Here is a 20,724-nt window from a genome sequence, read left to right on the forward strand (position 1 = left end):
GTATAAGGGATGTGTAGTTGTTACAGGAGGAGCAAACTGCAGAAGTCTAGCTTTTTTCCCAGTACTGATTTTTAGTTATGTTCTTGGTTATCGGTGGCAGAAGCCAGACAGGTAGGTTGGCTTCTCATAAATGCTTTCATAAGGCCTAACAAGCAAAGAAGAATGATTACTGATCTAATTTACTGCTGTATGATTTCTCCACCAAATAAATGAAATTAGCATATTGGGTTGCCTGGCATCTTACAGCAGTAAATTGTTCATCAGTCAGCATGGGCCATTCTTTTTTCCTCTGTTAAATTCCACCTGCATGTGCCAGAGCAATTCTTAAGTTTTGTAAGGAATGCATTCTGGTAAATTCTCATTGGAGATAGCACATTCATTTTAAAAGAACTTCATTTAAAATCAGCTATTGTTTAAATGTTTCAGAACTAGCCTGGGTCTAGATGAGTCATTCTGGCCATAACTGTAAAAATGCCATGTTCTGAGGACATAATCTGTGGAAAGGACAAGACTGAGGTAAGGCTATTGGGCAAATGCCATTTTAAGAGCAAGTAAGTAAAAATCCATATTATTGTATGAGCAGATGGTGGTCTGTACTGTGAAACATTAGCTGGAAAATGAGCACCTTATCGTGGTATTTAGTAAGGGTAGGTAACAGCACATGAATATTTGAGGAACTATGCAGAATAGTCTGGAAAACATGGAATAATTGCTTTATTAGCACTAAATATTTTTGATTGCAATATACATAAGCAAGTTATTGCTTTGGAAGTAATGGGAGAAGAATGTAGCTTAGAAAACAGACATAGACGTGGAAAAAAGGTTTAACTTCAATTTTTAAAGGAATCATTCTGTATGTTAAAAATAAATGAATTATACCATAGGTTAATAAAGCTCCTTTTGCAGCTGTAGTGTCAAACATACTGTATTCTTCTTAAAATGTACTTCCGTTGGGTTTAATGTATTTTGAGTATCACATTTTCTAAGATTATTTTGAGAATTCCACAGCAGTTTCTTTAGAAAAGTGCAGTTGTTTTGGTTTAGCTTAAAGAACAGGCTGTGTGTATTCTGCTGTGAAGTACCTGAGACAGATTTTTGTACCAAAATACCAGTGAAAGGCAAAAGGTACCGCTTCTTGCATTGTGATTTTTGGAACATTTACTAGTATGCATTGATAATTTTTAGATCTGCTGGAGCAGTGGCTGTTTTTCTTTTTTTCTCTTACAGAACTGCATCTAAAAATATGTAATTTCCTAATGTAGATTTCCTTCAAGTAGTTGAACTAATGTGTGTGAGGATGATTAGACTGTGTTAGGAAGGGAGAAGGTCTGCTGAATCAAGGGAAAAAAGGAGGGATTTATGGGATGGGCCCTGTCAAGATGCCATCTGCAGCATAAAAATGTACTCTAGTCCCTCCAGGGTAACATGGAGAGATCATGCACTGGATTTCACTGCCAGCTAGTGAGTTTCTAGGCTACTCTTAAGCTGTATTCCTTGCATTTGTTTTCTATTTTCAAGATGTTTGGAGATCATCTAAGAAATAGAGAACAGCAGATAGGAATTATGAGTATTGTTGAGTTTGGTGATAGCTAGTGTCGATAGGAACGGCAGAATTTTCTTAGACTGAATGTTGCTTCCTTTTTAGTGAAGATGACAGTTTTTTGGAAATGGAGCTGTATGTTTAGTCTCTGCATGTTGCATCTGTCATTGTCACCTTCCTCAAAAGTAGGTCTATAAAATATATCTTTAAAAAAAAAGAATTTCAAATATGCTGGAGACAACTTCACTCCTGTATTGCCCGGGGTTGTTTGCTCAGCAGCACATGCATGGGTCAAAGGTCTGAAGGAAATGCATGTTTATCCTGGAAGTGGTCAAAAGTGGCAACCAGCTGTTGTAGATAGCAAGGACACCATCATGTAAGGCTGAATTTTTTGTGTCCTTAACTTAATGCTCTTTTCACAGTACTCTGCTAAGGGAATTATAAAGATTTGTTAGCCTTGCACTTTGTCGTCAGTGCAGCTGAAGCTGCATAATGGTTTAGCCTGCTGGCTCTTAGATGTTAGTGATGTCTAGCAGAGTGTATGAAAAGCTGTTTTAATTATCCATGTTTGCGTAGTGTGAAAAACCTTCAAGTGAAAACCATGTTTTCTTGGCCAAAGATGCAAAAATAAATTTAGCATATTTTTTTTCTTACACAGCCAACTCTTGTAACTGCTACTACAAATATGGTGTCATTTTGCAAGTCCCTGTAATCTTTTTATCCACTCACTTTATTTTTCTGCTAGATAAATGTGTGATAATTATGTGGTGTGGTCCCTGAATATTGCTGAAGATGTAAGTTTATTCTCTTGCCAGCCAAGCTGTGTTCCTGCGTATAGTGGAAGAAAACTGTTGTCAGATGAGATGTAGTCCTAGAAATAGCTACAATACTGTTTGCACAACTTGCAGCTTACAGGAACATAGGGTGTTAAAAATACATGAAAAAAATGAATTCTATATTCTGCTCAAGTGAGAATGTAGAGAGTGGCAAAAAAAAATGTATGTATGAGGGGATGTGTGTAAAATTAGGTATGTGTGCATGTGGAGGAGTAGCAATACATAGAGTAAGAGGATGCAGTGCGTTTCTTGGCATAGTCTCAAACATAAGTTTTTTTGCAAAAAATCTTGTTCTTAAGTTTTTAAAGCTGGTTGAAGTTCTCAGTTTGAACATTTCTATTCACAGTAGAATATAATGGTTTCTTCTTCCACAGATGTGTATAAAGAGCAGTTTCTTGTTAATGTATCATTTAGTTCTGTTGATCTGTTTGATCAGTGTTTGAATATTTGCATGGACTATAAAAAAGGGCTCTTTGAGCATCCCAGCTGCACAGGCATTTCTAGGACCTGTTTCTCGTTTCTCCTAGGAAAATACCTTATTGGAGTGATGTTCTTTCAAGTGACTTGAGTGCCTGTGTTTTCAGCTAATTTCAAGGCGTGGGGCTACAGTGCGTCATGTACCCAGATACATCTGCTTTTGTCATTAATTTCATGTCTTGAAGAAAAGTCTTACACAAACTGTGGATCCGATTATAAGCATTTAGCCCAGGGCTATGATGGCTTTAAGACTGAAGGAATACTTAGAACTGTGCTTTAAGCATGCACGTGCCTTTGGGCTGTTGAAGGCTGTTCATGTACTCATTCTCTGAAGCTCTTATTAGGGATTATGTATCAGGTAGGTCCACGCTTTTTCTGCACGTGCAGAGTTCTTTCTAGCCCATTCCCACAGGGTACTCTGCTGCAGTCCACAGGCTTAGGTTGGCAGCTGGGCAGGGCACAGTTCAGCTCAGAGGTTCCAGTGTTGGTCTGGTGTGGGTGAGCTTCCTTCCCCCTGGGATACTGCTTGGTTTATTTTAACTAAATGTGATGAACTTCTGTTCAGGCCTTGAATCAGGCAGAATTTATGTGGTTGTGTATCTAGTGTAGGAGGTTTCTACCTGTCTTGGTATTCCCCCTGCAATTCAGAGGGCGATGGTGGTAAGTCTGGAAAAGAAGGAGCAGGGGGAGGGTCTCAATATTGGATGTATGAGTGAAGGAGCAGTGGCTTGGGTTAGCATGGGGAGCAGTTGCTCTTCAAATTCTGCAGAACTGTATTAGTTGCTGTAGTGTGTTATATTGCCCATTGATTCTACAGTAAAATGTCCATCCCTCTTCCTGTACTTCTTTCATGCCTTTAAATAGTTTAATTATGGTGATAAATGAAACTGATGTACTTCATTCTGAGCAGGAAATAGAGGAATGACATTTCAACCCAAATATTTGTTTTGTTCTGAGTTAGATCTGCTATAATTTTTTAAATGGTTTTCAGCACATTGAATGAACAGTATATGCCTGTTAAGGTTGTTACCTCTCAAACAAGTAGTGCCTTCAAGTACTGACTGGGTGCACTGCTGTCAGATTTCTTCCCCCACCCTCCAAAAAAAGTAAGTAAGCAACTGTTTCAGTGTTTTTATTGCTTTCTTGTTCGTTTCCTAATGTACCTAATATAGTGGTACTACTTTAATTTTTCATAAACTTTTTATAGAGATGCCACGTGTCATGGGGATACAAGGGCAAGTCCTGCAAATGTGAAGAGCTTTAAGTGAATTCTGGGGTTTCCTATGGCATGAATGGCCAGCAGCCCAAGTGCGGGAGACAGGAATTCCTAATTTGTTATGCACTTGTTTACTGAAGCCTGTCGAGTGAGCCATGTCCACAAGACACTGATGACAGCACAGGCTTGGTACAGCAGCTGCTGCTGCAGAGCCGGGGTGGCACTGGGCAAGGCCATGGCCACAGAGGGCCCTGCCATAGGGGCTCTTGGCAGCAGAGCAGGACTGCAGCGGTGGGACAGCAGGGATGGGCACTTCACTCTCTCTGTGCTTGTAGGTACGTGGGGACTGCTGGGTCACCCTGGCTGCTTTGCTGCAGCTGGCCTTGCTTGCTTGTGCTGCAGTTGGCACATGCAGTTCAGTGCATCTGCAGTGGAGAGTAGCTGGGTTGTGCCCAGCTGGCTGTGGTGGGACTATTGTAGTTCAGTCCTTCCAGAGCAAAGTGACTGTGGGCAGGGGCTGAGCCAGAAACAGCTCCCAAGTTAGTTCTTTGATATGTTGCACTTGCCACTTTTGAGTTAAACTTCATGTTGTTTTAAGAGGATTTCATGCAATACCAGGCACTGCCATGTTAGAAAACCTGCGTGAAAATCCCTTTAACATTACTTCTCCTGTAGGTTTATCATAAATTAATTATAAAGCTGTCTGATATGTATTTTACAGTACCAGTTCATAGTCAGGTCTGTTCCTGGCACGGGTGTTCTTCCTTTTAGATCTGAAAAATGTATAGATTGTAAGCGAGAAATTAAACCTGTAAGTAGTATACAGGTTGCATTTGCTGTTTGACAGTATGAAAACTATGAGGTATCTGCTGATTAAAGCCAGAGAGTGGTGTCTGAAATGGAAAGCTGGACTTTGAAACACAAACTTGGAGCAGACTGTACCATTTCTTCTAAGAAAAATGCTTTGTACCAATGGAAATGAGATCTGCGAAACCCGTTTCAAATCCAGACAGGCTGGGCTCTGGACTGTGATGGGAAAGTGTTTATTTTTCCATGTGACTTTCAGAAAGTCAATAATAAGTGGCCTTTCCAGAACAGCAGGTATCTTTGTAGTAGCTTGCCCTAATCCTTGTGCAGCTTTTGGCTTCTTTTTCTAGCTTCCATCCTAATCTGTTTCCTAAAAAAGGCTGAAGAAATAAAATGAAAATTGCAATCTTTCAAGTGCCGAGCCTCCAGGCAAAAGAGATTAATGATGTGCTTGGCCACAGCTTTGCACTGTTAGTTCCAAAATGTAGCTGTGGAGTAGCAGATCAGGAGAATGTTCAGTCACTTAAAATAGCTGTTAATGACATACTGACCATGATGGGTGTCTCTGTGAAAAGCATCACAGACAAGCTCCCTGCTGACGCAGTTACTGATTGTATTTTGCTGGGGAAGGTTTTTTGGAGGCACGCATGGTTCAGCTCCAGTTCCCATTAGCAGCCCAAGTGTGTGAAGGGATAATTTCTCTGTGCTAATTAGTCCGTGTTGCTCTTGTCCTGTGACTTGTTTCTGTTGTGGAATGGCACATCCAAGCATGAAGCAGGAGTGGTGCCACCAGTATTCACACACACAGTGTCTGTCCCACTGACCAACTTCAGTTATGTTGAAATATTATGATGGTTAAATGCATCCATCTTCTGTGTTTGTTAGTTTAAATAACAGACACCAAATCAGTGCGGAGGAGTGAAAATACAGCTCAGGTCGAGGGCTGTAGATGGCCCACATTGTGATCTGGAGTCTGCCTGGAGAGACGTTTGAAAGATGACTTGTGACTGGTGATTTTGTAGTAAAATTTAAACTGTTAGAGCTGGTGGCTCTGTTTTCTTAATTTTGCTTAATCTAATTAAACTATTTCCCAAGAGGGCTCTGGAACTGGGAGAGATAAAGGATGTAGGAGTCTTAACTGTCCAGTCAAGGGTGAGCCATTTCATGGCATTTGGCTTTGTCACTTGCCGAATTTACCCCCCTTGTGGAGTCTTTCTGAAAGCATAATGAAGTGCTAAGTCTGCAGTGGCAGCATTGTTGCCTGAGAACAGCATTATTCAGTTTGAAACTTGTGCTCAATGGAGCCTGCAAAACTGGAAATTAGTTAGACCAGTGACTACTTTATTTCACCTATGTGTGGAAGTGGTTAATGGTTTCTTACCCAGGAAACACTTTTGTGTTTTCTGCTCCAGTCTATTAAGGCTCAGAGCAGGCACTAGAGATGTGTTTGCTTTCACTTTTAAAGAAAGACTGGCAAAAGTTGCGGTGCCTTGTTTGGGTAGAAGGATACCACGGAAAAGGAAAGAATTTAAGGAATTAAGAAAACTTTGGGAGATAGCAGAGTATCTGAGTTTGGTGCAAACTGTGGTATTTTTTGAATTTGTTTAAATCAAAATGTAATTTACTCACTGGAAGCCTCTTACTTTGATGAACAGGATAGTTGCTCTAAAAAACACTGAAGATCTTCTCCCTCCTTTTGCTTGATTTCTTTTGAGAGTTTTTTCCATATAGAACTGTAATGAACTGGTGATAATTTTTCTCCTCTGAAGCATGTTGCGAAAATCATCTGTTACCCTTGGACAGTTCCAGGCTGTAAGTGAAGAAAAGAATTTCGCTGTGGAGAGAGGGAATACTTCCAGGAGCTTGGAGGATTTCTGGATTTCTTTTGATATGGTTTTTGTGTCTTAACTTTGACTTTCCTTTTGGAAGCAATCAAGATTGTTTCATGAACAGTATTGGAGGGCCTTCAGATAGTTGTGAGTAGAGACCACTCCTAGTTCTCACTGTTGTTTTCATTAGCTGAGTAGGAGCCACAACTACCTACTAAACATTTCAAGAATTGCCAATTAAAGGAGGGAGGGTTTTAAAATCTGCACTCTACTGCTTAATATTCTGTAGTATGTGTTGAAATGGAAAGCTCGTGTATCTTACTTTGGATTTTAATTACTCTTTTGGGCCATATCTGATAAAATAAAGTTACACCCTTTCTTCTCAGTGTTCACCAAACTGCTCTTGCTGAATACTGGTTGTTACAAGCATAAAGTAGTGAAGAAAATGCAAAGCTCAGTATGCCGTGGCGCCTGTAGGGGCAAGTGTGGAAATCGGCTGGAGTCTTGTGGTTTGTGTTGCTGTGGCATTGGGGGTGGGAATGGCAGGTGAGGCGTAGGCCACCTGCTCTTGTTCTTCTGCCTGATAACCAGAAATGTTTTGTGTTAACCAAGTGCACTTCCTACTAAGGTATATTCTGCAAATATGCCCACAAAGAACGGAAGATTTGACTGCAGTCCCACCCACAGCACTTAGCACAGTGACAGTGAATAAGATATAAAAGTACCCCACTTCTGCATCCAGCAGGGGATGAGAATTTGAGTGAAATTGCAGAGACAGACAGGTTTGTCCTCCCCCGCCAGTAGGGACAGTCTTTGGTAAGCCTTGAGTCTTCAGTTGTGCCAAGTGTTGACCTGGAACATAAAGCTTGTGATTGCAATGGCACTGTTGGTGCTGTATGTAGCTACTCTGCATTCTCACCCTCAGTCCAGAGGAATGTTTTACTTTGCATTTAGTAAATCATGCTATTCCAGAATCTGACTGGCTCTTCTAAATGCAGCTAGACCTACAGTTCATAGGCTGTTTGTGCATGTGGAGTCAGACCTGTAGTTACATTTTGCAATGCTGGTCAACAGCAGTTGACAAACCACCACAGCCTGGTGCCTACCTAAATGTGGGCAGTGAGTTCTCACCTTCTTCTGCTTCTTGGAGATATGTGTGTTTATGAAGCATGTTTTCTACACATACTTATCCAAAAGTCTGCTCCAGATGTAGATAAAGTCGGTAAGATGTCTTGATACCTTCTCTGAGACTTGATAGTGCTTGTCATAAATGGTGAAATGGAGCTTTTCTTGCCTCAGCTGTTGTGTTCGGGTGTCACACCACAGTGAGGCAGGGCGGGTGTAGCTGTGCCATAGGGGGTTCCTGGGAGGGATGTGGTGCTCTGCTGGTCCCTGCCCTGAGAGCACGGGCTGGCTCTCGCTGTTGTGCTCCAGCTGCACCTCGCACACAGGGACAGCGGGGTCACTGCTGTCTGTGCGGGCAGGCAGCACCCCCTGAGCCTGTGTCTCAGGAAGGTCAGTTAAAACAACATTTCACACCAATCCTGGAGCTCTAATCTTAGGGGATTATTTTACATTTGGCTATGAATCTGGGACTGTCAGGGAGTAAATCTGTTCCTGTAAGTCATCAGATGCTCGTAATTGACAGTGGGACTTCAGTTATTATCACATCTCCTCAAGAAGTAATTAAGAGAAATCAATAATTAAAATAATTCTAATCAATAGAGCAACCAGGCTGATTAATTTGGTTAAAAATCAGAATTTCACTTGGAAATTGGAAACCACATGTTCTAATTGTACCTAGAGCTAAAAAATGTAGTTTTATGCCAAGGTATGAGAGAATTCAGATGTTTTTTCCCCAACACTGTCACTTGATAGATGCTTATTTTAAATTAAATTACATGAATGGTTTATTATGTTAAATTTCTGTAGTTTAACACCTGTACAGTGTGATTGGCTCAGGGAAAACCCAGTTAGGTTATAGTATGTATTGAAGCAAGATGTGTGGGGAAGATCAGGATTCAAATTAACAGAATAATCTGTTTCTGTAATTTACATGAGGAATAACAATTGTCTGCTTTTCTCTGATGTTGGACTAATGGTAAACATTAGATACTAATTCATCATAAGGCAAATAAATAATAAAGCTAAGTCTCTGATAGGAGCTGATGCACAGAGATGTTTATGATCAGTATACGGTATGGCTCAGCTTCTGTTTTCTGCAGAGTAACAAGGCAAACCTACCATGGGGATAGGAAAATCAGTAAAATTGTGTGTTGGAGTGTCTTGGGTTTTCATCTCCCACTTTGCATTCCTGACGTTGGGGTGTTGTTATCTGAATATGCATTTTGGAACATGATTTTGGACATTCAAACCTAATTGAAAGTAATTACAGTAGACCATGTCCACAGACCTTCAGGGAGAAGTCCCAGTGAATAAAATTAATAACACTGTGGGTGTGGGTGAAGAGAAATTAAGAATTTATTTTTGTCACTCTTCATTTACAGAGGAGTTCCTAGGTTTTAAGTGTCTGTGTTTTATCTACAATATAAGGAAATGGTGATGGCTGGAAGAGCATTCTCTCACTCTGCCCCTACCTCTGACCTGCAGAAATAGGTTTTGCTTGCCAATGAGAAAGCTACAATGGAACATGCCTAGCTGCAGAAAATGCTAACCTCATTTTGGCACAATGAGCTCAAACTTGATTAAATTTCTTTTATTAAATCACAGCTGAGTAAGTAGCCACAGAGTAATGACTGGAATATGTCCTCTGTCTGGAAGGACTCTGTTGAGTATGTAGCACAGCTCAGTATATGAGCTGATTCATTTGTATTACTGCAGTCATGCTGAAATTCACACTGATGCATGGTTCATGTCATACTTTGTAGTTCTGTACACACTTTTTATTTTTAAATTAAGTAATATGGCTTTTATAATAGAACTTTGATTTTTCAAATGTACCTTTTAAATGGTAGGCAAGCTGAACAGCAGGTCTGCTGATCAGAAGTGACAGTGTGTTTGCAAGGAATTTTTTGTTTTGCTTGATATATTCAGTCAAAGATTTAGATGCATGTGACTTTCCTACATAGATTCCTTTTCATGTTGATAATCTTCATAACTATTATAATCATCACCTTCAGTAACCTCTTGCAGAACCCAGAGGTGTAGGTTTAGTCGTCTCTGCTCTATTCTTTAGGCTAGAAAAGTAGTGAATAAGTATAAAGGAGTTGTGCCACTTTTTAATGGATCTTTGGTTGCTACTTGAAAATGCATTTCAGGATTTACTGTAGTGTTGTACTTGAACTGATCTAATCCTTTGTGAGCACTTACTCATGGTCTGTGCTTCTCTTGGTCTCTGGTGTTGGACTTACAGTGAAGTACCTAAGAAAATTCAAGTTTTTGTATTTGAAGAGCTTTGAAGATTAGTGACAGGATTCCTGATAACAGTTCTTTGAAATCTGGAAGGTTTTAAATAAGTCTGTTTTGAAATTCTTTGTTTACCCTGGAAAATAACGTAGGCAATATTTTGGGCGAGGGGGAGGGGTATGGGCATTGGGAAGAATCGAAGGTTGCCTGTTTCCTGTGAGATCGCATTGGATAGAAGCCTTCCATTTTTTAAGAAGGCTGAGCAATTTTATTTTTCATCTGTTGGCCTCAGTGGTGTCTAAGATGCTGTGGAATGTTTGCAGCATTTTATGGCAGGTGGCACATCTTCTCTGTATTCTCTTGGCTATGCTGTTTATTCCCCCAGTGCTTCAGGATGTCCTTTCCTGCCATCAGCATCATGGTGTGCTGTAAAACCTCATTCAGCTAGAGAGAGGGACATAGTCTCACTATCCTATAGAAGGAACAGAGTTCATTTTCTTGACCCAGCACTGCCACTGTCAGTACTATGAAGGTGGAAGAATTTAAACAAATTAGGTATTTAAATTTGAAAAGCTTTTAGTTTTGTTCACAATGTTGAAACAGAAAGTTTTTAATTTCTGTAAGGGAAGTTCAGTACATAATTTCTACCCCCACCAAGATTTGAGTGAGAAAGTAGAAGTAATAAAAATTTCTTTATGTTAGGAAATAAGAACCTCTGCTTTATTAAAGTTATGGTTGTTAATGTTAAAAAAAGTCATCTCTTTCCCTGGGCAATAACAGAACTGAGGATTCCTATTCTGCCATAAGGAATATCTCAGAAACAGACGCTTTGCAGAAGAATTACTCTTCAGAGATTACAGGTAAATGTACCATTGCCAAAATTAGAAAATTCAGTTACTGATGGTCTTTCTAAAATCATAGTAGTTTACAACTCTTGTGATGACTGCTATGTTTCTGAAAAGATGTTTGAAAAAGATGACAGATGTACATACATAGAAAAGCAGAAAACCTTCTAAACCAAACCTCACCCACATGGTATGTCCTGCACATGGTCCAAAGGCAAATACTTTACCTGAAGGTTTCAGCATTCAGGGGACTTGCCTTCATGAAGCGGATAAATTATGGATTGTGGGAGAATTTAGTCCTGTAGAAGTAGTGAAAATTTGGTTGTTTCACAATACAGATAAAATTTTGTGTTTTAAAAAAGCATGTTTTCTGATAACACATTGATTTAATTTTGTTTCATTTATTACTTTAGGGACACCGAATAAACATTTTCTTAATAAGAAAAGTTATACATTCTCTTAACTGATTCAATCTTTACTGTTAGACATGAAGAAAAGTGAGTCTTGTTTTTAGTAAAAATAGCATTCTGAGGGACAGCAGTGTGCTTTGACCCACTGTCACAACAAAGCAAAACTAGTGTTGGATATTAAGGAAGGTTTGAGTCCTCTTTGAGCCTTATGGATCCAGCTGTAGTCCCAGTTTTGGGATCTTGCTGTCCTCGGTGCCGTAATATCAGGGATATATTTTTGTGTTTTATGCCCCTAGGGTCAGGAAGCACAGTCTGGTTCAGCATTCACCCACCCACCCACCCATCCATCCATCCATCCATCCATCCATCCATCCATCCATCCATCCATCCATCCATCCATCCATCCATCCATCACACCTGCTGTGTTGCACTTACCCACACGCTGTTCTCTAGTTCTCAGTGTTCCAGCTGAGCGTGATGTTTCTGCCATGAACTGCTGCACACTGGTTGTTACTAATTTCAGTCAGCTGCCTGAGAGGCGGCTGTGCTTCTGTGTGTGAGACACTACAAAGAGACGGACAACGTAAGATTTTTTTTTTTCACCTTATTTTGCAAGTAAATATGTGGTTTTGAGATAATACTCATGATGTGCAGTCTATACAGAAGGAAGTTTGCTTTACTCAGTGCTTAAAATAAGAACCTTTGTATTTGGCTACCAGAACAGTGTTTAAGGAGAGCTTGTTAGGATAGCTGTTTGATAGGATAAATATATCCTTTGTGGGAATGGCCTGTTCTTGATGACTGCTTTGTTGGAGAAAACCATTTTCAGCTTAAAAATGAAGTACCTGCCGAAGGAGTGGAGAGGGGGAGTTCATGTTTGCTCAGAGCTTGGAGCAGTTCAGTGAACACTTCCTTGGTCCTGGATCTTCGAGCAAGATCTAGGACCTTGCTTTGGTCAGAGATACTAAAGTGCCTTTAAATTCAGGCAAACAGTGGCATAGGACTGATGTAAAACTAGAAGACAGCCTGAGAACAATTGTATTTACTGTTGTGGGGGTTTCTGGTCATCTTAGTGACTTTTTCCACCTTTATCAATGATTTCTAGTTAGGCAAAAAATACCCTACTTGATGCCCTGATAAAAGGATGATTTTCCCAATACTGCCAGACATCTACTTTTTATCAACCACTTTCAGTGAATATTTCAACAACAATAACAGGAATAACAATGCAGGTACTGGCTTGCAGGTCTAATAATTGTAAATCTGCATTACTGCTATGCAGCTTCTCTCATTCCCCTCCCCCCCATTTCTCTTTTAAATAAAAGAGCAGTGCTGTGGTGTAGCTTTTCATCCATCTTCAAATGTTGGCATATTAAAGCTCTATCAACATGGTGAAAATACTTCCTGATTCTGTTGCCTTTCTCTTTTCTAATATTCCTTCTCCATATTCCTTTAAATTATTTTGCTTTTCCTGCAGATTGCTGGTTGGAGCTCCTCGGGAAAAGGCCTTTCCAGCCCAACAAGCCAATAGAACAGGAGGGCTGTACAGCTGTGACATTGCATCTCCAAATACAAATTGCCTGCGTGTCAAATTTGATGAGGAGAGTAAGTTCTCCAGTGCTTTTGTTTTGAATTGAGACTGTTGCCTGATTCTTCTTGTTTGATGTCCTTTCCTGAGGCAGTGTGTCAGACAGTTTCTTCTAGGGGTTTATATATAACTACTTTTTGCATCATACTAAGTTGTAGCTTAATTTCTACGTTGCTACAAGATGATTAAATCTTGGTAGATTCTTACTGTTTTGTAAATTGATGTAACATGAAGTAATAGGCAGAAATTTAATAAAATGGATGCTGTTAGTGATAAAATGTACAGACACTGCCACCTGCAGACTGTCTGGTGTTCTGTATGAAGAGTCTTCCCTGACATGGGCTTCAAGAGAAAACAAACAAACAAAAAAAAAAAACGACAAAGGAAAAAAAAACCTAAACAAAAACCCAAACAAAACACAAAAAAACCCCACACCCAAAAAACCAACCAACCAACCAAAAAACCCACAAAACCCACAAAAATCCCAGAAAAAAGAAAATGTAGTAAACTGCTAATATTTGAAGCTGTTTTATGATACTTTGCAGCTGACCCAAAGATGGAGAGTAAAGAAGACCAATGGATGGGTGTAACTGTCCAGAGTCAGGGGCCAGGAGGAAATGTAGTGGTAAGTGCTGAAGGACTAACTTACAAAAACGTCTGAGGTCTGCAGTACATGTTCTGAATGGTGTGTGTTTCTGTGCAGCTTGCCAAAAGGTAACTTGCCTAAGTTTACTCCTTTGATTTCTTGTAGGTAAGGCCTTAAATGTCTCCTTAGCAAAATAAGGCATTTGAGGTTGTAAGAGCTTTAAATTATTTTTCTATGAGTTAGCCTCTCTTTATAACCTTTTTAACAATCTGGATGTTTGTTGGATGGACACTTTTTTTGGTCATATACACATTTTTTATTTTAAATACCACTAGCTGCAGAATTAGGGAAGAATAGTGTATAAGGCTGTAAACGTAGCAGGTATCACCAGCCTGTTTTCCAAGATGATAAGCCTCACTTTAGCTTTTATCAGGGACTTCCACTGAGTACGTCCTGTGAATTAATGTGATTAGTGCACTACAGTAAGACTACTTGTTATTCTTAATTTTATACGGTACATTAATACTCTTTATTTTATATTAAACAGAAAAAGTTTTTGGGAGTTATGAGAGAAAGAGTTTAAAAAGTAACAGTCTCAGTTAAATAAAAACCTCTCATGGTGCTGCAGGATACCAGATACATCATAAAACAGGTGTGCAGTGAAACTTCCTCATCTAATTGGAGCTTAATGTCACTGCTTCCAAACCTGGGGGAAGATGATTTCAGGATGTGAATCTGGTTATTTAAGCATTTAGAGGCAGTAATAACTAGCTTTGGTCTACCTCAGAACCCAGAGTGGGAAGGAGCACATGGAAACAGTCCTGTTCACTGAATAATCAGTCATCAACTAATGTTATCTTGTCTTTTTGTGGTAAGTGGGGAATGTACTTAATAGATGAAGTGTGAGTAGCCTGGAGGTCACTGCATCAGGACAGTACTGCAGTGCTCTAATGTGGAGCAGATGGGTGTTTGCATAACATTTAGGCCTTGATAGGAACCATAGAAAAGGTTTGTCAGCTGAGACAAACTTTGCTTGTGCTTTTCATGCAACCTGCTACATCTGAGTCTTCCAGAAACACTGCTGGCAAAGGCATTTGATAGTTGACATTTTTTTTACAATGGTTTGGTGGTTACACTGCTTAGCCAGTGGCTGTTCATCCCTTTGTGTTAAATATTTGATGAGAATTCTTTTCACAGGGGATAATCTAAAAGGATAAGGAACAGGATGTGTTTAGTGCTTCAGCTCTGCCCCAGTAACATTTACCCTGTAAGTGGAACATCCAAAAGAGGAAGTAGGAGCAACTTCTCCCCTCCACTGGAAAAGCTTTCAGCCTCTGCTTAGTGGCACTTTTCTGTAAGGGGTGGGTTCTGAATAGTCTTGGGTAGATGGTAGTTGAACCGTCTTCTTGTGTCCTGCGTGGGTGTGTCAGTCCTTTGAGAGCTGTTGGGAAACAGCCACTTCTTTCTTTGAGAGAGAGAGGGTGGTTTTCTCCTTCTTTCTTGAAAGAGATGGATTTAGTATCAGGAAAGGCCTTAGGGATTTAACCCTGTGGCCTTCCTTGACCATGACACGCTGCTCTGACTTACATCTGTAGGTGCCCAGTCTTTCCCCTGGGTTGCCTGTAGGAAACGTTGGATTCTGCACTTAGGCATGTCTGCAGTGACTTACAGCGTTGGTAGCAGGAGGGGCTGCTAGATGAGCCCTGCCTTCTGTGGTGACCTGCGTACGACACACACAAACATCACACATTATTTCTTCTATCTTGCAGACGTGTGCACATCGCTATGAGAAAAGGCAGTATGTAAACACAGTGCAGGAGACCCGGGATATCATTGGAAGGTGCTATGTGCTGAGCCAGGACCTCACTATTAAGGATGATATGGATAATGGAGTATGGAGTTTCTGTGATGGTCGTTTAAGAGGCCATGAGAAGTTTGGTTCCTGTCAGCAAGGTGTTGCTGCTACTTTTACTAGAGACTATCATTATATTGTGTTTGGTGCCCCAGGCACTTACAACTGGAAAGGTATGACTTGGCTTCCTTCCTGCCTACCCTTCCCATTTCCTCTGAGATTGCTCTCAAAGGTTGCATCCAGGGTGTAATTTTTTTTTTTTAAGGGGAGAGGAGATAATAGGGATGTAATGATTTTACTCAGTTTTTACAAAATGCTATGCTCCTGTATCAACATTTACTGAAGTTTCTTTACATATCTTTGTATGTATTTATGAATAGATAATGGAACTTTGCACATACGTACAGCAAATTTTCCCCTTATTAGTTTAATCTTACGGTGGGACTGAGGGCTTACTTGGACACTTCCATACAGGAACAAACTGCTAAATTTGTATGAGTTACTTGACCAGCCCTTTTTTTGCATTTGAGCAAATGTTAGATAGCTGCTGAACTCTTTGTTTATTCTGCAATATTCTCCCCTATATTCTTTGTGAAGTTTGTGGAATCCAGTAGTTTCCAAAATAAATACTGAAGGGTAGTAGGAAGATAACAGCAATACTACACATATTCATATCTAAATCCATACATGTCCATGTAAAATTTCATGGATAATCTAAGAGCCAAGCACTCTATGTCATTTAGGAGATTCTCTGAAACATAAGGGGAAAAAAACCTAAATGTTTTTTGTTAGTTTATATTCAGAAGCATCTAAATGGCTAGTTCAGTCTCTAGAAGTGATTTTTCCCATCACACTTCATTACATCAACAGCTGTAAATATTTTCCTCTTGAGAACATCTGATCCTCTAAGCATTGCATTTTTCCACCTCGTACACCTGTGCCTGGTGTATGAACCGTGCAAAATCAGTGTGTTAAGCTCTGGCACAAGGTGTACTTTAGTGAAAACTTAATCTTCCAACATATCTGTCAAGAAAATCTGACTGACCTGAAACAGCATATTGACTGCAGACACCATTTTACTTTAATTGCAGAGAAGTGCTAGTACAGTCCTAAGAGTACTCTTCTGTGTAATGGAAAAACATGTTTGTGCTTGCCAAAACCTTAATTATACCATTTGATAAAAGGGAAGCACACCTTTTTTTGAACAATAGTTTTTTTTCTTCTTAAATACTGTTTCTAAGTCTAATGCTGGTGTTTGTCATAATGAAATGTAGGGTTTTTTTTTTTAATTCCTGTGTACTTACCTCCTTTTTAAGAGAAGCTTTATAAGGCTAAGAAATACAGGATGAGGGTGGTTTATGACCAAACCAGTTCAATAGCTTTTTTTTTTTGAGAATTTCCTTAGTATCCCATGTTTTCCAGATCATTGTATGGCTTCTTTGTAGAGCAGCATGAACTTCTGGCACACAGAACAGAGGCAAAATGCTAACCCAGTGCACTATTCTGTATTTGTCCCATTTTAACAGAAGTCACTATGTCATTCATCATAATTAATATAAGTTGGGGACATTTATTTGTTATTTTTCTCACCATTCATTTGCTTTTATTTTATCATTTCACTTTTTCAGGGGTGGTTCGTGCAGAGCAAAAGAATCAGACATTTTATGATCTGGGTATCTTTGATGATGGGCCTTACGAAGTTGGTGATGAGAGCCGCCAGGATAAGAATCTAGTTCCTGTTCCAGCTAACAGTTACTTAGGTAGGATTAAGTACATGTGGTAAATCTCTTTAGGTCTCTTAAACGTTTGTGATCCCAGCCTGGTGTGATAATCTGAAATGGGAGCAGATGTTCCATTGTGGGCCTTGTAACATGTTAACTGTTTGGGATAATTGACAGCCTCCCTCCACATTTATGGGCCAGTTTTTAACTGTAAGGTGATCCTGCTGAGGTACCTAGAAGAGCTGCTGTTGTAATGTGAGGTTCAAGAGCTGTGCCAAGGGCCTAGGGACTCTCCAGCAACCATTATAATCACTGTGATGGGTCAGTGCAATGAATGGGTCTGTAGTCCTTAGTTGCTCAGTCTCTGCTATGTAGTATCAGAAAGTTTATCAAAATTTCTGGATGTAACTGTTAAGGCTATGGATTTTCTCTCCTGATAGGTAAGTGCAATTCTTCTATTCTTCATGTTTTTAAAACTCCAGTGGCTTTTAACAGACCTTCTAAATGCCATAATATAAGTACTGTTTATATTTTACTTGTGTGTGTGTTGTAGGAGGTGAATCTCTTGCTCTTTGTGCAGTCAGGAAAGCAGGACTATGTCCTTAGGCCAGTGACCTTTCTGTAAACCAGGGAGATACACTGAAAAGGCTGTGCTGCATTTCTGGAAAGGCATTAAGTGTAAAGAATCCTTCTGTTCCAGTGCAGATTTCTGTGGTGTGTTGATCCACTGCTTTTGGCATGTGCAACAAATAGAGTTTTGGTAACCTGAGACTGGAATTTCTGTGTTAGTGATGGAAAGCTGAATAGATGGGAAGGACATTGCTAATGTAAAAAGTAAAAAAAAAAACAAGTCAAGAAGAGAGCAAACTTAGAGCTACATGTGTGTTAGAAGAAAGAGAACATAAACTTCAGTTTAATATCAGCAGTAATTACTGGGTGTAAAGGTAACTAGAAAAATCATCCTAAGAGCTTAGGTTAGACAAGCTGGTAGCATCTTCTGGTGGAATAAGAATTGCTAAGGTGAGGAGTGCTGTGGAGCCAATGCCTTTTGCTGTGAACAGTCATATGATCTTTTTCCAGTTGCTTAAGCAATGCATTTATCTCCGAAATGTAAATGCTGCATTAATTTGTAATAATCAGAACCACTTCCAGGCAAGCCAGCTCATCCCAGGCATTACTGTTCAGTCTGTTTAGACCATAAGCAAATGTGGTTATAGGTGCTTTGCTTAACTACTGTTTTTTTTCTCTTCAATCTTTCACTCATATTTATAGGTCTTCTATTTTTGACAGCTGTATCTGATACTCATCCAGATCAGTTTGTGTACAAAACATTGCCTCCCAGCATACAGGTGGACAAGTCAGTGGATGTAATGATGAATAGCTACTTAGGTTTGTGACCACTTGAGGTGGCAGCATCTGGTCAGACATAATCTCCAGACCTTTGTCATGATCCTCTCCCCTCTATCCCTTCTCATATCAAATATAGTATAAGGAAAGCATGGAAAAAAAACAGGATTCAGATAAAGGGGAGACAGCAAAGTAACAAGACTTCAGAGAAATGCTGATTTGTCATGCATTTCTCCAAACCTTCTCATCCTTCCCCCAGCTGGGACTCCCTCAGTTTTTTCTGGAACTGTCTCATTGTGAATTGCTGTAATTGAGAATTTGCGTAGTAGTGGTGAAGTGTTTCAGAGGGAGACTCCCATCTGGCTTGTATCGTGCAAAGTGGGCATTTTTCTACTTTGGCCTTTACTGGCTATACTGGTATATGCAGTATAGTCTTTAACTTTTTTTGTATTTTAAAATGTATTGTAAGACTAAATTAATTTGAACATATCATTTTTAGGGCTGCATTAACTTAAAATTCCCCATTTCACCATTACTATGTAAGCTGATTCTCAAATACTGCATACATCATTCATATGAGAATGCTTGTGCAGAACAATTTGCATGTTTGTGATAGAATGATACTTAAGAGGTTTTCTGATAATTTTGCCAGAGGTGAAGTACTCAAGCTATATTCAAGTGGTAAAGCTGTAATTGTGCCTAAGCTGTATGTATCCTGTGTGTGGTGTCCATGAAAAGCAGATTCAAGTGAGCAATGAAGTACTGTGTTTTGTGGGAAAATACTAACTGTAACGTAGGGAGGAGTGTTTGTGGGAATGTAAAAAAGTGTTGACTTGCAAATATGTGTCCACCAGTGCAAACAGAAATGGAGAATTCCCAGACATAGCACACTGTGTTTTAGATAAAACTTGTATTCCACATACCACTTTAATATAGCTGGGGAAATGTTTATTATTTCATATTAATTTAGTTAATATGAAATTATTTATAGTTAATTTAGTTAATTTATGCTGTATTTTTTTCTTTGTTCAAGGTTTCTCTTTGGACTCTGGTAAAGGAATTGTCTCCCAAGATGAGATGACTTTTGTGTCTGGTGCCCCAAGAGCAAACCACAGCGGAGCAGTTGTTTTACTAAAAAAAGAAAAAAATCAGAGAGCACTTTCCCTGGAGCACATGTTTGAAGGAGAAGGGCTGGCCTCCTCTTTCGGCTATGATGTTGCTGTTGTGGACCTCAACAGTGATGGGTATGGCTGTGGTTAACTCCTGCTGCCTGTATAATAAAGGATAGCGATCTTGTTTATTTCTGCTTTTGTTTTTCACATTAGAAATATAAGGAATGACAAAGCCCACCTTCCATGTTTTCCTGGAGGAAATGGTGAGCGTCTTGAAAATCAATCAGGATAGAGTCTACCATTCTAATAAAGAGTTTTATTTAAACAATTATTGTAAACAGAGAAACAAAAAACAAGTCTCATACCCAGGAAGACCATAGAAGGTCCTTGTATGTTATCAAGGGAATAAACCAACTTGCAGTGTCAGTGCAACCAGTTTAATGCATATTTTTGTTCAGCAGCTCTCTGGGCAGCTGATCTTGAGCTTACAGTCTGAGCAGTTACTTTTTAGAGTTCTTCTCCAGAAGCATTGCCTTTTTTTTTCCTTTCATTCTAAGCTGGCAGGACATCGTTGTTGGGGCCCCGCAGTACTTTGACAGAAGTGGGGATATCGGGGGTGCCGTGTACATCTACATGAACCGCCAAGGCAAGTGGGCAGGGGTGAGACCTCTGCGCTTGAATGGAACCACTGACTCCATGTTTGGACTCGCAGTAGAAAACGTTGGGGACATTAACCAGGACGGATATCCAGGTAAATGGAAAACAGTGACCATAAAAATGTGAGATTGTTTGGCCAATGCCAAACATGCAGCATCTTACCCTTTGATTGCATGCTGCAGAAAGAGCAAGAATGATTTTAGATGTTGTAACTTATTTTCACCAGATATTGCAGTAGGGGCTCCATATGATGGTTTTGGCAAAGTATACATTTATCATGGATCCAAGAATGGAATAAATACAAAACCAGCACAGGTAATGAAATAACCTTTATTATATAATTATTCTTGAACAAAATTAAAGGAATGATAGGGCTACTATCCATCTTCCTTTCCATTGCTATTATTGGGGTGTTGGGTAAGCAGGAGTGCAGGGCCCTTTGAAGATTGCACTGCTGACAGGAAAGATTAAGAGATTAAGAATTCTTGATATTAATATATATTTTTATTTCTGGGACCATCCATTGGCACCAGTA

The 20,724-nt window shown here is 39.6% G+C and overlaps 1 protein-coding gene and 1 long non-coding RNA gene across 21 annotated transcripts in view; one reads left to right on the plus strand and one right to left on the minus strand.

The window, feature by feature from the left end:
- The window catches only part of LOC110482905 (uncharacterized), a 55,532-nt gene that overhangs the window by 11,916 nt on the left and 22,892 nt on the right, over nt 1-20,724 (minus strand). For 7 of the 16 annotated variants that reach the window (XR_014956573.1, XR_014956572.1, XR_014956570.1 and 4 more), the window contains 3 exons: nt 14,765-15,220; nt 11,762-11,890; nt 373-11,215 (listed from right to left, as the gene is read on the minus strand). This is a non-coding gene — a long non-coding RNA (uncharacterized LOC110482905). Of the gene's footprint in view, nt 1-372; nt 11,216-11,761; nt 11,891-12,924; nt 13,257-14,764; nt 15,221-20,724 lie in introns of those variants that run through there. The other 9 variants (XR_014956561.1, XR_014956560.1, XR_014956563.1 and 6 more) reach the window with 9 other exon arrangements.
- ITGA6 (integrin subunit alpha 6) overlaps nt 1-20,724 on the plus strand; it is a 43,491-nt gene that overhangs the window by 6,688 nt on the left and 16,079 nt on the right. For 4 of the 5 annotated variants that reach the window (XM_085584425.1, XM_021552480.4, XM_021552481.4 and 1 more), the window contains exons 2-8: nt 12,804-12,931; nt 13,460-13,539; nt 15,270-15,525; nt 16,981-17,112; nt 19,454-19,664; nt 20,090-20,283; nt 20,416-20,504. In XM_085584425.1, the coding sequence (XP_085440551.1) occupies nt 12,804-12,931; nt 13,460-13,539; nt 15,270-15,525; nt 16,981-17,112; nt 19,454-19,664; nt 20,090-20,283; nt 20,416-20,504 (1,090 nt within the window). Of the gene's footprint in view, nt 1-12,803; nt 12,932-13,459; nt 13,540-15,269; nt 15,526-16,980; nt 17,113-18,345; nt 18,463-19,453; nt 19,665-20,089; nt 20,284-20,415; nt 20,505-20,724 lie in introns of all 5 variants that reach the window. The other variant, XM_077785049.2, reaches the window with a different exon arrangement.

This window comes from Lonchura striata, chromosome 7, assembly GCF_050655825.1.
Source record: "Lonchura striata isolate lonStrDom1 chromosome 7, ASM5065582v1, whole genome shotgun sequence".
NCBI lineage: Eukaryota > Metazoa > Chordata > Aves > Passeriformes > Estrildidae > Lonchura > Lonchura striata.